Here is a 15,654-nt window from a genome sequence, read left to right on the forward strand (position 1 = left end):
CAGAGAGAGAAGATTCAACATCCCCACCCGCTCAACCCTCACCTGGTCTCCTCTGCAGCTCATGGCCACCCTCCGGCAAGTGGGCGCCCCCTCGGACCCTGGACAGGAGAATGCAGGGGATGAAGCTGCAGCCCGGCTGTCACCCCGCTGCTGCCCCTCACTGCACTGGGGTCTCTCTATGAGGGGCACTCGGTCTCTCTATGGCCTTTCAGTGACCCTGGGGCCCAGTGAAAGACCCCTGCACCCCAAGCATCCATTTTCATGCCCAACCTCAGGGTCTCTCACTGGGAGAATTTAGGACAACAATGAGTGGGTTTGGAATATTCTACCTCTAGTAGTAATAATAACAAAACAATACCTTTATTCACAAGTCTCCACTCATTTCCCTTATCCCTCCTTCTGCTGTTGGGTTCTCTCCCTCAAGTTCTCTCAATTCACATTTAAAATAATCGTTTTTCCCTTCAGCCGTAGAGAGAATTTGCTCTTGAGCCAGGATCACCTAGAAAGGGTGGCAAAGGGGGCTACAGTGCTCCCCGGCCCAGCTCAGCCGGCCTCGCTGGCGTCCTGTCTACTCTCTCCCCGCATGCCGAGGACCTGGGCCTGTTCTCTCGGCAGCCCCGCTCCCTGTCCGGGGTTCCCTTCCTGCTCTCAGGTCTTGGGACCCAAGAAGACGTGACTTTCGGCCCTCTCAGCGGAGAGCCGGGAGGGTCCTGTTGCTCTGGGAAGTGGGGGGCGAAGGAGGATGGGAGACCTGGGAGGAATGGGGGACCCCTCGGGGGCCTGACCACAGACCCCGGCATGGGGGGTGGCGGCTAAGGGGACTGACTCCCGAGACTGACTGCCTGGGTCTGGACCCCTTAGATCTGTGCTTGTGGATGAGAAAGGTAAACTCCTTGGTGTCTCCGTTTCTTCATCTGTAGAATGGGGACAAAGAGAGTAACCAATTCAGAGGCTGCTGTGAGGATTCCATCAACATAACGATGCACATGCAAAATACTCAGAATAGGGCCTGGCACATAGTAAGCACCCAATAAATGTTAGAGATGCCATTAGAAATAAACATTAGAGGTAACATCTAGAGATAACACTGGAGATACCATCTCTAGTACTCTAGACAGCACTGCGCACAGACCCTGAGGGTCGCGGTGTGTGCCTGAGACCCACCCTGTCTGTGAGAGAGAGTGCCGGACGGGGGCTGAATTGATACCTGAGGAGGGGACAGGGACTGGGGACCCACTACTGACAGCGCTGGAAGAGGAGACTGAGGCTGGCCGTCCGCAGACGACAGAACCCCTCCTGGTTCACTTCTATCTCCGAAACCCCCATCGCTGCCACAGCTACCGAGGGGGTGCTGCTCATCAGACAAGTTATCCAACGTTTCCAAGGCAGAGATGTTACGTTACTAGAGCTAAAAAACAAAACAAAACAAAAAAAAACCACACGTGCGTCTGTCTCAGGTTAATAGAGTTCGCAGAAAACAAACAGGTAGGAGACACGGGAGACTTCGTCCTGAGGGGCAGGGCTCCCGGCGTCCCTGCGGGTTTTGGCATCGTGGAGATTCCCGGGAAACTTTCTGCACGCTGCGGGAAATTCCTCCACCCGGCTCCGCCGTGACTCACAGGAAGCCGCTGTCCGATAAAAGGCTCCGGCCGGCCGTGCTCTGCCACTCTTGTCTGACTTCTCTTGCCTGGCGTCAGCACTGCAGGAGCGGCAGGGAGCACCAGGGACGCACCAGGACGCACCAGGGAACCGCACAGGGGAACCACCTCTTCACAAACCCGTAAGTCTTCCTTCCCGAGAGCACCCTCGGGCCGTGCAGCCTCCACGGTCTGTAGGAAGAGATGCCCCGAAAGCGCCCCCCGACGAAAGACCCGGGCCAGCTCCTCCTGTCTTCAGTCTCGTGAAGAACTGGCTTTGCTCTTTGAGGTCAAGGATGAAAGTTAGATTTTGTTTATGTATTTATGTATTCGTTCGGGGAAACTCCTTTCGCATGGAGATGGTGGCACTGCAGTCGGTGACCTAACATCCTGGGAGGCCACCACCCCAGACATCCCTGCAGAAGGACATGCGCAACTGACCACCTGGGGCTCCATTCTCCGATTCATTTTGTTCTTTTCTCCCCAGAATCGCAATTCAGTCTCATCCTCGGACCAGAAGGACCCCCGGAGCCATGCCGGCTGCGCAGCTTCTCTCGGCCCTCACCTTCGGTGAGTCGGTGACGTCAGTCGGAGTGGGGGTCTCCGTGGTACCAGTGACACCCCGGGCCCGCTAGTTCTCCCCCAGGGGTGGGCACCCAGTGCATTGCAGGGCTGGGCAGCTTCCCTGGCCTCTCTCTCCCTCCACAATGCGTTTTGCCCTGGACTAGGGGCTCCTACCTCTGTGCGCCTCCATTTCCTTAGGTGTCAGGTGGTGAGCATCGCACACCTGTGTCCTGGGGGCACTGCGAGGGTTCAGTGTCACGGCCATGCAAAGCGCCTCAGACAGGGCTGGTGGCGCTCCAGGAAGCCTAGTTATTCGGGTTACTAGTCCTCTTTGAAGTAGGTGATGGTGGGTGGGTGCAGGTAAAGCACCAGGTGGCGGGGCGTCAGCCACTGAAGAAGAGCCCAGTAAACGGAGGGTCCTCCATCCAAACCCCTTCTTACTTTGGAAAAGGTGACCAAGGCCTGAGCCACCCCAAGGCCACCATATGCCACAACAAGACAATAAAAAGCGTTGTTGGCAACTGTGTAATTCTGCCTGTGAGAGGGATTCAGAGCAGTGAAAATCAGAGAGACAGAAAATGGGTCGGTGGTTGCCAGGGGCTGGGGGGGTGGTTATAGTTTAATGGATACAAAGTGTCAGTTTACGAGGTGAGAAGGGTCTCGAGATGGATGGTGGTGGTGACTGCGTTTACTGCCCTTGAACAGAACGTAAAAGGACGATGCTCCCACAGTGAAAAAATAGAAAAAAAAGAGTGAGCAGGGGAGGGGGGAGCCCAGTTAACACAGGCAGACGATGACTCGACTTTCTCGCCCCCCACGCTCCCCCCCTCAGTGCTGCTCCTGATCGAAGAGAGCGGAGCCTGGTCGTACCACGCCTCCGAGACACCCTTGACCTTCGACGACGCCAGCGCGTACTGTCAGGAGAAGTACACCCACCTGGTGGCCATCCAGAACCAGGAGGAGATCAGGTACCTCAACGACACGTTCCCCTACGCGCCCAGCTACTACTGGATCGGCATCCGGAAGGTCAAGGACCAGTGGGTCTGGATAGGGACCCAGAAGGCGCTGACGGAGGAGGCCACGAACTGGGCCCCCGGCGAGCCGAACAACGGCCAGAGCAACGAGGACTGCGTGGAGATCTACATCAAGAGGGACAAGGACGTGGGCAAGTGGAACGACGAGAGGTGCAGCAAGAAGAAGCTCGCCTTGTGCTACACAGGTGGGCGCTTTGCGGCAGCGGCGGCGGGCAGGTGGGCGGGGGCAGCGGGGAGGGGGGGCCGGGAGGCCGGGTGTGGGCGCCTCGGCAAACCAAACCGTCGACACTGCGCAATAAGAGGTCTCTGTGTGAGGTTCTGTCCCCGAACACCTGGCTTTAAGACCTTCCGTTCAACGGATACAGCATCTCTTTGCTTCTCTGTGCGGACGCAGGTGAGATACACCTGCGTGTGTGTGTGTGTGTGTGTGTGTGCGCGCATGTCGTGTGTAGGTCTATACGTGTGTGGAGGGTACTCGCTACTCTCGGCGCCAGGGACAGCTCTGCCCCGGCCTCCGTCTGCACAGCGACCTCAGAGGTTAGAGCAGAGACTTGGGTGCTCTGTAAAGCCCTTGCGTTCGAGTCTCTGGCACTCTGTGTCCCTGGCGACGTCCCCGTGGCCCGCTGTTGACCGTGAAGTCACAGGGACCCAGGCTTCTCTCCTCATCGACTGTGTTTCCCGCAGCTGCCTGTACCCCGACATCCTGCAGCGGCCACGGCGAGTGCGTGGAGACGGTCAACAACTACACTTGCCAGTGCCACCCCGGCTTCAGCGGCCTCCAGTGTGAGCAGGGTGAGTCCGGGGCCGCCTCTGCCCGCCCTCCAGGCAGCAGCGTGGGGCTGGCTGGCTGGCTTTGGAGTCCAGCCTGCGGGTCTTCCTTCCCCAGAGCTGGAGGTGGTGGTGGTGCGGGGGGTGGGGGGTGGGGCGGGTGTCACAGCCTCCAGATTCAAATCCCAGATTTGACACAGCACCGTGCCCACACAGCACCGTGCCCAAGGGTGGGGGTCAGGCTCTGAGGCCCAGCTTTCTCATGGACAATGAGGATGAGTTCAGTCCTGGCCCTGTAGGCCTGTGGCCAGGACTGTGTGAGCCAATGCAGACAGGACGTTTTCTGGAAAGCCTCCCCTCCCCGCATGGCCCTGTTGTCCCTGGGGTTCTCCCTGCCCTCTCTGAGCTGAGGGAGGAGTGGGGCCGACTCGTGTTGTCCCTTTTCAGCTGTGACCTGTCAGGCCCAGGAGGACCCCGAGCACGGAAGCCTGGCCTGCACCCACCCCTGGGGGCCCTTCAGCTATGACTCTTCCTGCTCCGTGAGCTGCGAGGAGGGCTACCGGCCGAGCAGCCCGGCGGCCACGCAGTGCACCGCCTCCGGGGAGTGGCGCACGCCGCTCCCAGGGTGCCACGGTACGTCTCTCCCAGGACACGCGGGGCCTGCTGCCACACATCCCGCCCCGCCTTAGCTTTTTGTGCCACGTGGGGCCTTTTCAAAGCTCTAGGGAGAGTTCTTTCCGTCGTTGTCTTCAGGGAGAGGTCCTCTCTCCGCCAGTACCCATGGCCAGGGCAGAGCCTGCTTGGAGTGAGACAGGCTTTTGTTCCGTGTCTGACGGCGTGTTTCTGCGGCCCTGGTGGCTCCTCAGAGAGCTCGTGAGACTGCGGAGACTGGCTCTCGACCTCTGAACGCCTCTCCCCTTCTTCCCCCGTTTAACTTCAACCATGGGCTCACTGGGGACAGCCATAAGCAGTCTCAGTGTCTCCTGTCCTCTCTCCCTGTTATCTTCTGGGCTAGAGACAAAAATTCGGGCCTCCAGGACCACTGGGTTAAAGTAAATGAGTGTCTCCTGTATGTCACTTTTTAAAAAAAAATCACAGCTAGCCATAAATCTGACTTACAACCTGTGGTTTCTCCGTTTTTTGCCTTACGTGAAATAGATCAGGGGCCTGACGAGCAATTAGATCAGGAGACAATAGATCAGATACCACCCAGCACAGTCCGAGTAAAAATCAGAAAAGATTTACAGTGGACATGTGTGTCCCCAAGAGTGAACGGCGGGTGCTGGGATCTACCCTTGAAAGGCAGCCCCCCTGCTCCGCCGTAAACCCCAGCCCCATAGGAAGTGCACGCCTAGAAATTCCCCTGAAATCCACGGTGCTCTTTCCACTCCCCAGTGGTTGAGTGCGAGCCCCTGACCGACCCTGCCCACGGGTCTGTGGAATGCGACCAAAGCCCCGGGAGCTTCCAGTGGAACACCAGCTGTGCCTTTGCCTGCGAGGAAGGATTTGAACTGGAGGGGCCCCCGCGCCTCCAGTGCGCCTCCTCTGGGCGCTGGGACGACGAGGAGCCTGCGTGTGCAGGTAGGGCAGACCCACGTCGAGACTTGCCGCTGATACTCTTTTTCTCCAAGCGCCCTCGGCACGGCTGTCCCGTGCATCTGTTCACGGCTCGTCTCTCCTATACGTCAGCCGGGCCACGGCTCGGCGAGACGTCTCTGCCGAGCAGCCCGGCGCCGAGGGACAGGCAAGAGTCACACACGGGAACCGTGCTGCTCACTCGGCTGTGACCGATGCAGGGCCACTCGGCGTAGAGCATCCACACACATGGATGTCCTGCTCACGCTCTGACAGCCTGAGAGGAACACAACACGCACACAGCAGGCAATGGGGGATGGGAACCCGAGTCCCAGGGTCTCGGGCTGCAGGTCCGGGAGACAGCGGGGCGGGCGAGGGAGCCGTCAGCATCCTGCAGGGAAGGACCTCCGGAGCCAGGTGGGTGGCGGGGCAGGCGAAGTCCTCCGTCCAACAGGGCAGAGCCCCCGGCGGCCGATGCCGAGGGAGATCAGGGTGGCGTGGAGCAGCGCTCTGGGGTGCGGAGCTCGGCTGTCTCCGCAGTGGTCTGGAGCGGCCTCAGTTATACCTGGACAGTGGTGGACTCCACCCTTCTGGGTCTTTGGATAAGTGTCTCGGAGCCCCTGACGCCAAGTGTGGAATCCCCCAGGAGCCTAGGGGTGGTACGTGGCCGTGCTGCTTGGCACCCCTGATGGCAAGTGGGGGATTTCCCCAGGGGCCCATCTATGGGTGGTCCCGCCCTGCAGACACAGCTGTTCTGGTCACGTGTGCAGATACCTCAGGTGTGTCTCTGTGCCAGATGCGTCTGCTCTGACTTAGGTAGTTTCCTTCTTGCACCAAAGTGCCACGGCTGACTGGCAGCCATCTTGGTTGACATGAGTGACTCCACTTTGTTTTATAAACTTTATGCTTCCCTGACAAGACCAACGCCATTTTATTGGTCCTGCTTCCCGCAATGGCCCAGCTGGGCCCACTCATGTAAACGGGTGGGTTTGTGTGTTACAGCTGTGACGTGTGATGCCATCGGCGACCTTCAGAATGGCTCGGTGAGCTGTAGCCATGGCCCTGCCGGAGACTTCACCTTCCAGTCATCCTGCAGCTTCACCTGTCATGAAGGCTTCCAGCTGCAGGGGCCCGCCCAGGTCGAATGCACCGCACGAGGGCAATGGACGCAGCAAGCGCCGGTCTGTGCAGGTGAGCCTGACGCTGCCCTTGCTAAAGAGCGGCTGTCCAGACCTCGGGCAGTGAGGGTGAGACCAGCTGCCCGCCTTGCCTGTGGAGATCGGATTCCAGGGGCAGCCCTCTTCTCATGCCCTGGAGGCTCACCCAGGGGAAGAATTGTGTGCAATGAAGGCAGGCGCTTTGCCGGTTCCCTCACTGTGCTGTGCTAACAGAACTTCTGGACACGGGCACCGAATGGGCGGAAATCTCTATCTAGTGGGAAATGGCATTAGAAAATGTAGACAGTAGGCTCGTGAGGACAGGACTTGCTGCTACAACCCTGGTCCTACCTTTCTGCTGAAATAGCTTGTAACTGGCAGTGACAAGAACATTTCACGTGGGGTGTCAGCCATAAAGACACCCTTAATGCATACCTGGGCACCACAGTTTATAATTCACTTTAAAGCCAGAGTGAGAATATTGGAAACAAGCAGTTTTCTACTATCGGGTACCGATATTCTTGTAGCCAAGTATAACTCAGAATAATTTCCAGTGGCAGAAAGTCACGATACTAAAACCAAACTGCAGAACAGACAAAACCTAAACGTGGCTGCCTCCTTATTTCCACTTTCTGGCACCATCTGCAAGCACCAGGCCCCCTGAGCTGCTCTCTGACCACATACAGTCTGTCTCTTGAGTCTCACTTCTTTCCCATGTCAGAAGAACACACAGGAACCACCTGTCCTGGTAAAGGCTGTCCTTTAATTAGAGTCCCCGTCAGTAAGGGACTGGAATTCAAAGAAAGCACAGCCTGTCCCCAGTTGCCCCAGGAGTAAGGAAGAGTCTTGAGTCCTCTGAGCGTTTATTTGGGCAGAACAAACAGGGCTCAGTGAGTCCAATGCCAGGGTGCCCCCCGGCCCCCGGCAGCATTTTCTGACCGCCAGTCTGGTGTTTCAGCGCTCCAGTGCAAAGCCTTATCCGGACCCGAGAGCGGCTACGTGGACTGTATTCCCAGTGCGTCTGGAAGTCTCCAAACCGGGTCCATCTGTGAGTTCTCCTGTCAGGAAGGATTTGTGCTGACGGGACCCACGAGGCTCCACTGTGGCCGCACAGGGGAGTGGGACGGCGAGGAGCCCACGTGTGAAGGTACCGTTTTTGTTTTCATTTTCTGTTACAATAAAAACAAAGAAAAAGGAATACTATCAAAGAGCTAAGGACTGGGTGACGTGGAGACACCTGCTGTCGCCTGATACGCACAAACGTCTCACGCACGGGCTTGCTTGTGTCTTCCAGCTGTGCGATGCCCCGCGGTCGGCGAGCCCCCGAGCGGCTGGGTGAGCTGCAGCGCCGGCCGGGCTGGACCCTTCACCTTCGGGGCCTCCTGCGCCTTCGGCTGTGGGGAAGGCTTTGAACTGCAGGGATCGGCTCGACTGGAGTGCACGTCCCAGGGACAGTGGACCCAGGAGGTCCCCTCCTGCCAAGGTGAGACCGAATGCAGACTTACAGGGCGAGTACGCTCACACCAACGCAGATGGGGCCTGATCCTCATTTCCTACCTGCCGGGAACGAATGAGTGCTAATTAGTTGTGTGTGGTGTGGACCTCTCAGCGGGTTCCAGAAGTTTCCCAGTGGCCTTCCCTTAACCTCTGCCCTGGCTCCTGTCACTTGCAGCGGTACGGTGCTCCAGCCCGGAGGCTCCCGGCAAGGCGAACGTGAGCTGCGGCGGGGAGCTGGTGGTCGGTGCCGTGTGTACGTTCGCGTGCCCTGAAGGATGGACGCTCAACGGCTCCGCGGCTCTGACGTGTGGCCCCGCGGGACACTGGTCTGGGATGCCGCCGACCTGTGAAGGTGAAGCACTCATCGATGGTGGTCGTCTGGGGGCCAGAGAGAGAAGAAGGGGGGTTGTCCCGCTAAAATAATGGACGGCCTATTACATCCAAACCAGAAACAGAAAGGCCAGAGCGACTGGCCAGGCCAATTTTATGGGGACTTGGAGAAAACAGAAGCAGCGACACGTTGGTAGAAAGAGTAGACTCTGACAGTTGGGGGAGGGAGGCAGGGAGGGAGGGGGAGAGGGAGAGAAGGAGGCACCAAAGCGCAGTGCAGTTCTGGAGCCTGCCCAGCAGAGGGCGGGGCGGATCCCGAAGGTCTTCAGTAGGACGCTGAACTCCACGCCTCGCCTGCTTCACACAGGGCCCTCGGCGTGCGGAGAAAAGGATGGGTGGACAGGACAAGAGACGTCAGAGTCGGTTCTCTCCCCTGACAGTTCTCCCCCTCTGTGTCCGCAGCTCCCCCCGAGTCCACCGCCGCCCTGACTGTCGGCCTCTCGGCCGCCGGGACCTCCCTCCTGACCTTGACGTCGTTTCTCCTCTGGCTCGCGAAACGTCTCCGGAGGAAAGGTGAGGGGGTTGCAAATGCTCTCCGAAACAGCTTTTGAGAATTACTCCGTCCTCGCCGATGAGCCATGGTCTCAGAAGCAGATTTAGACAGTAATTACAATCCAGTTACGAGATAAACAGTAAACGGCATTAAGTGGAGCAGACGTCTTAGGGACGGGGCTTATGGTAAACTCAGAGCGGGCCGAGTTGGAGGAGGTGGCAATGCTGGCCGTGCTAACCTAGGACCACTCCGGGCCACGGCTCTCACGTTGCATTTTACGGACCCTCGAAGTTGTGCAGCGACGCTGCCGGGACTGGTCCTCCCCGGAAGATGGAATAAAATGTGGCTAAAGATTTTATCAGGAAGATGGGCTGAAATTGGGGAGCACCTCCGAGGGAATGTACAAACACAGCTAGCCACACACATGGTTTCCGTGGCCTACAAGAGTATTAAAAAATTTTGGAATTAAGTTCTGATGTTCGGACATGGGAACCTTGACATGAAACCCAGGTTTGGGGCTCGTCACGAGATGCTGGGAGGTCAACCTGGCAGGCTGAGCCTGTGGCTGTTTGCTTCGGTTAGAAGCGGCGGGGCCCCTCCGGGAGGGTCTACTTGGCACGTCCCATCCCCCTAGTTGCCACCAAGCTGTGTTTACACCCTGATTATACAGGGGCCCTGAAGGCGCTGAGTTTGCCACTCCCGGTGATGAATAGTGTCAGACCGTTTTTGGATTTGATGGGTCCTTGGAGCGTGATTCAGTCCGAATTAATGGTTGTCTTTTTCTTGCAGCAAAGAAATTCGTCCCCGCCAGGTAAGTTGCGTTCTTTGCCCTGCGTGCCATTGCACGAACGCCCCGCCCGTTTTTCTCCCTTCGTGCTGGAGGACTGTGCTTTACTAGCGCTCTCGTGTGCTCCACAGCAGCTGCCAGAGCCTGGAATCGAGCGGATCCTACCAAGTGCCTGCCGAGTCCGTTTAAGTCCTAGAGAAGTCAGGTAAGACCTGAGGATCACACGTGGCTTGGAGAGAAGATACCCTGGTTATGTGTTCTCTTGCTCCTGAGCCCCCCAGATCTGCCGGTTTCTGGAGGGGGGGGGTTGGGAATCACCACCTTCCTGGTATTTTATGAAACGTGGTTTCATTTGTATGTGGAAGGAGAAGCAGGGAACCAGGATCTGGTCCTGATGGAGTCCGTTCATTTATGAAAGTTAATAATGATGACAATAGCTGTTACATGGACCTTACTATATTCCAGGAAGGGTTCTAAGCTGAGGATTTTCTGAGACAGGGTTATTACTGCACTTATATAGATGAAGGACGTGAGGCACAGAGGAGTGAAGTAGCTTGCTTAAAATCTCAAAGCTAGTCAAGCGGTGTGGCCAGGACTCAAACCTAAGCGGCCTGGTCGTAGAGTGTGTGCTCTTAGCCACTCCGCTCTGCTTTTTGAGCATTTAGAAGGACCAAGTCTCCTCCAAATAGGTTTTTTAAAAAGTGAGTACCTGTTTGCAGGTAGTTTCAGTTTATAGAAAAGTGAGCAGGAAGTGCAGACTTCCAGCACACCCGACTCCCACCCCCCACCTCCTCTGTGGCTCACATGTTGCATGGACCCTTTACGGACGGCGTTTTGTTACAATCGATGGGCCAGCATGGCTGCATTATTAACCACCGTCCACGGTCTACACGAGGGTTCACTCTTGGTGTTGCATTTTCTATGGGCTTTGACGATGTGTACTGACCCAAACCCGCCATCGCAGTATCACGTGGGACGGTCTCGCTGCCCTAACCCGCCAGGGTGTTGGTGTTCACCCTTGACCACGCCAGGGAGAGCACACACCGTGAGCGGAAGATGAGCGTGGCTGTCGCTGTCGGGGGCAGAGTGGCAAGTGTCCTGACAGCATGCACTCTCATCCTTGCAGGACACGGGTGCACGAAGGTGCTGGAGCGACACCCTGAGGACGACGGAGGCAGGTGGCAGGTCTTCCCCTCCTACGGCCGCCTGGACCGCAGCGCCCGTGAGACCACAGGCCAGTGGGCAAGGCCAGCCGGCCACCAGAAAGACTCGGTTTCCTTTCTCCTGTTCTCAGGGCCTGGACAGCTCTGGCTGCTGGAGGGAAGGATATTCCCTTCCAGGCAAGAGAGAGGAGGCCAAGGCGCTGGACTCTCAGAATGCCTTCTCTCACTCTGCCTCCCTCGCTCCTGGTGAGACCTCGGCGGAGAAACCCAGCATTCTGTGACGCCACCGTTTCTTTCCTTTGTTCCTCAGCGTGTATAAACTACTGGTTACAAAGTGGCTCTCGTAGGCTGCACGGTCACTGTCACAAGTTTCGTAGAGGAAACAAATCGGCCACAGATACTGACTTGACGCATTGTCTCGTTGTTAACGGTGCAAACCCCACTGAGTGCTTGTGCGTGAGGACTACTAGACGAAGCCAATATATCACTTTTATCCCTGTGGGATTCAGGGCTTTTGAAAGTATTCTTAGAGATGGTATTCTTTTCACTTGCATTGAGGATGTATTCTGTAGTCCTTAATTCAGCGCGAGCGTTGTAGGGACTTGAACATATGTGCATGTTAGGACCATGAGCAGGTCATCATTACCCATCCTACATCCTCACCTCCCTGTTAATGAATTCTAATGTTACATCTGTAGCAGATATATTTCAGAAAAGGGCAAATACTGTTTCCTAATAATGTATTAACAGAACGTTAACCAGTGTGATGTTGTGAATTTTTTGGTAACAGTTTCTTTTGAAAGCAGGAGTAGTGTCAGGACAGTGCAAGCTGAGTGGCAGACACCTGTGCAACACCTGGTTTCTGTGATGAAAAACTTCTCTGAGGCCAAATGTTCTGATCTGATACAAGCATAAATGTAAATAAATGAAGGTACATTTTTGTAAATGTCTTTGTTGGAAAAAAAACACGTGTAGAAACGTGGATGTGCTCTGCATTCCTAAAAAGACGCCCGTCAGATGTGACGTGGCGATACGCAATTCTGGGATAGTACACAAGGTTTTAAATCCATGGTGAGCGCTCACCATGTACAGCATTCCCCTAGTGGATTTTGGCAAAGTGAACGATGTTGAATAATTATTTCCTAATTGTTGTCATTGTTTGTTAGGCTGTTCCTGAAAACAGGAAAGCCTGTGGGAGCCAGTATTCACATTTATTTAGGAGGGAGTTTAAAATTGCTAAGGAACCCAGTTATGGATCCCTGGCAACGAGACATGCTCTGTCAGAAATTGCCAACCTCACGGGGTGTGAGAATCAAAGCGCTTCCACACCCCCATCACCTTGGTGTGCATGGTGAGAGCAAAGTCCCAGAGAAGCTCCCGGATGCCTATTGGCAAAGGCACAGCCGAAAGCAGACAGGGAGAGATCTGGGAACCAGGGCGGCAGAGGTCGTTGAGGGCAAAGGACTCTGGGAAATAAGGGGGGGAGTAAAAGCACCTCTGCAGTCAGGCCATAGATGAAATCACAATCACCTGGTCTGAGACCAGTCAAATGTAAATACTTGTACCACCGAGGGGGAAACAGCTGTGTGAACTCTACATGGGTCTGGGTTTGGGTTTTATGCAGTATTTTAAATTATGGTTGAAAATATTTTACAATTGTTAAAAGTATGTATTTATTTGAACTTATGTTGTATTTACTGTATTTGACATGGCATTATAAAGTTGGATAATAAACATGTTTGTATTTATCTCGGGGTAGGAGCTCTTTCTTCAAAATCCTATTTTACTTAGATAAAACTCACATACCACACAATTTGTCCCATTGAAGCGTATAATCCAGAGTTTTTGGTAGAGTCATGAGATCCTGCAACCATCGCCACGCTGTAACTCCAGAATGCATCTATCACCAGGTGCTCATCAGTGGTCACTCTTCATTCTGCGTCCCCCTGCCCCTGGTGGCCAGGGATCTACCTTTTGCGTCTGTGGGTTTGCCTGTTCTGGACACATGAGCAGAGTCACACAGTCCACAGCCTCTTGTGCCTGGCTTCTTACACTCAGGGCACCGTGTTCAAGCTCAATTCATTTTGCAGCGTGTATCGGTACCGCATTTGTGTGTGTGTGTGTGTGTGTGTACATGGAACATTTTTTAAAAACTGTATTGTTGTTCAAGTACAGTTGCCTGCATTTCCCCCTACCACTCCCCCCACACCTGAGCCATCCCCACCTCCCTCCCCTGATTCCACGTGTCCTTTAGAGTTGCTCCTGAAATCCCCTCCCCTCTTTCCCCCCGTTATCCCCTCCCCCTCCCCTCTGGTTACTGTCAGATTGTTCTTAATTTCAGTGTCTCTGGTTATGTTATGCTTGCTTGTTCATTTTGTGGATTAGGTTCCTGTTAAAGGTGAGATCACATGGTATTTGTCCTTCACTGCCTGGCTTGTTTCGCTTAGCATGATGCTCTCCAGCTCCATCCATGCTGTCGCAAAGGGTAGGAGCTCCTTCTTTCTCTCTGCTGCATAGAATCCCATTGTGTAAACGTACCACAGTTTTTTGATCCACTCGTTTACTGATGGGCACCGAGGTTGCTTCCCGCACTTGGCTATTGTAAACTGTGCTGCTGTGAACACTGGGGCACAGGTTCTTTTGGATGGTGTTTCAGGAGTGCTTCATTTCTCTTTGTGGCCGAACCACTCCCTAGGACATGGCCACGCGCCTTTTCTTTTCCCGCCCACCAGCTGACGGACACTTGGGTGGTCGCCGCATTTTGGCAGTTGTGAATAATGCTGCTGTGAACTTCTTTTTTTATTCTTTTTTATTGTCAGTGTATGACAGTTGTCCCAATTTCCCCCCTGGGCCCTCCGCCACCCAGCCCCCCCCCCCACAGTCGGTCCTGCTGTGCACGCCCACGGGCCCTTCACACGTGTTCCTTGACCAGCCCCTTCCCCAAACTTCTTGTCTGAGTTTCTGAGTAGACTTATGTTTCCAGTTCTCTCAGGCACATACTGAGAAATGCAATTTTTGGGTCATATGGTAACTCCATGTTTCATTTTTAAAAATGTATTGATTTCTTTTTTGAGAGAGAAAGAAACACTGACTTGTTGTTCCGCTTACCTACGCATTCATTAGTTGACACCTGTATGCGCCCTGATGGGGGATCGAACCCACAACCCTGGCGTATTGGGACGACACTCTAACCAACTGAGTTACCCAGACAGGGCTCTCCATGTTTCATGTTTTGAGGAATAGCCGAACCGTTTTCCAAAAGGGCTGTGCCATTCCTCAACCCCACCAGCAACACCCGAGTGGTCCCATTTCTCTGCATCCTGTCCCCTACGTGGCACCGTCTGTGTCGTGGGGGATCAGCACGCTAGTGGGGGTGTGGGGAACGCTGTGCGCACAGGCCCCTGCATCCACGCTGCACAGCTGTCTGAGAAATGGTAATAATCTTCGAAACATCCTTAAGATCAAGGAAACAAAGTTCTCACCCTGGAGCCCCTGCCTCGTGCCCATCTCAATTCTCAAGGTGCGCAGTTAAACGATTCCCCTTCACTCCCTCTGCAGACTCAGGGTCCCCCAGGGTGGGAGGCAGGGTCGTGTTCCTGCCACCCCTCCTCTGAAACCGTGCCACTCCATGAGGCCCGGTGTGCGCCGAGCCGAAAACCACCTCAAGAATCTCGCTGTGATCAAACAATCAAAAGGTCTGAATGTCTACGAAAACCTGGTTTCATTTCTGGCGTGGTTTTCCAGGGTTAAAAAAAACTGTGGTTTTCACACTATCGCCAGTGATGGCTGCTTTCACTTTGATATCTGTACTCCATCTTCACTCAAAGGATTACTTAAGAGAACATGAAAGAAAACCGTGAAAAAGCCAGGACTGGTTCTGCACGTTCGATCTGTCTCGTGTAGGACTGAAGTGGACACGCGTTTGGGAGATCAGCTCAGAACGCGGGGGGCGGGGGCAGGACTGTCGGCTTCCCCAGGTATCCAGTGGCGGAGTAAAGCGCACGGGTGGAACGTATTCCGAAGGAATGCAGAGGCCCAGGCCCCGTGGAGATGGGCAGGTGCTGAGCTAGAAGTGAGGAGGGGAACAGTTCTTGGTGTTAGCAGACGAGCTTTCATGGAAGAAAACAAATTCTACCCCTTCCAGAGGTAGACCTAAATATTCACCCACCCCGTGACCCTGGCGAGACCAAGTCCACGTGGACACCTCTCCGCCTCACCCCCGGGGGTGCAGCCCCCTCTCTGCTCGCCTGTCACCCCCAGGATAGCTCAGCCAAGCGATGCCTCCTGCCCCGGCCTGGCTTTCCTTCCCGAGTTCCCCCTCGCCATCCTCTGGAATCCTCTTGCTCCACGATCGCCCAAGCCCCAGACCCTCCAGGTCCTCTCTGCAACTTCTCTCTCTGTCCCCGCTGTGACAGGCACCTGGCCCGGGCACGTGCCATGCCCCTCCCCACCCCACAGGTCTCTCAAGGGGGCATGTCTGTCCTCTCCTGCCCCATCCCTCAGGGGCGGGGGATGCAGAGCAGCGCCCTCCTCTATGAGGAATTTCATTACTGATCTCTGTTCTTCTCACCACTTTCTAAACAATGAGA

General features: G+C 55.2%; 1 protein-coding gene across 1 annotated transcript; it reads left to right on the forward strand.

Annotated features, from left to right (window-relative positions):
• Positions 1-2,170: 2,170 nt before the first annotated feature.
• On the forward strand, positions 2,171-12,813 carry SELE (selectin E). The gene is made up of 13 exons (XM_028530935.2): positions 2,171-2,207; positions 3,034-3,420; positions 3,920-4,027; positions 4,451-4,636; positions 5,399-5,584; positions 6,581-6,769; positions 7,694-7,882; positions 8,030-8,218; positions 8,408-8,584; positions 9,025-9,135; positions 9,905-9,926; positions 10,034-10,107; positions 11,029-12,813. The coding sequence occupies exons 1-12, from the start codon at positions 2,171-2,173 to the stop codon at positions 10,089-10,091; spliced, it is 1,839 nt and encodes a 612-aa protein (XP_028386736.1). The 3' UTR covers positions 10,092-10,107; positions 11,029-12,813.
• The last annotated feature ends 2,841 nt before the right edge of the window (positions 12,814-15,654 follow it).

The sequence above is a fragment of the Phyllostomus discolor genome, chromosome 14 (assembly GCF_004126475.2).
Source record: "Phyllostomus discolor isolate MPI-MPIP mPhyDis1 chromosome 14, mPhyDis1.pri.v3, whole genome shotgun sequence".
In the NCBI taxonomy this organism is placed as follows: Eukaryota; Metazoa; Chordata; class Mammalia; order Chiroptera; family Phyllostomidae; genus Phyllostomus; species Phyllostomus discolor.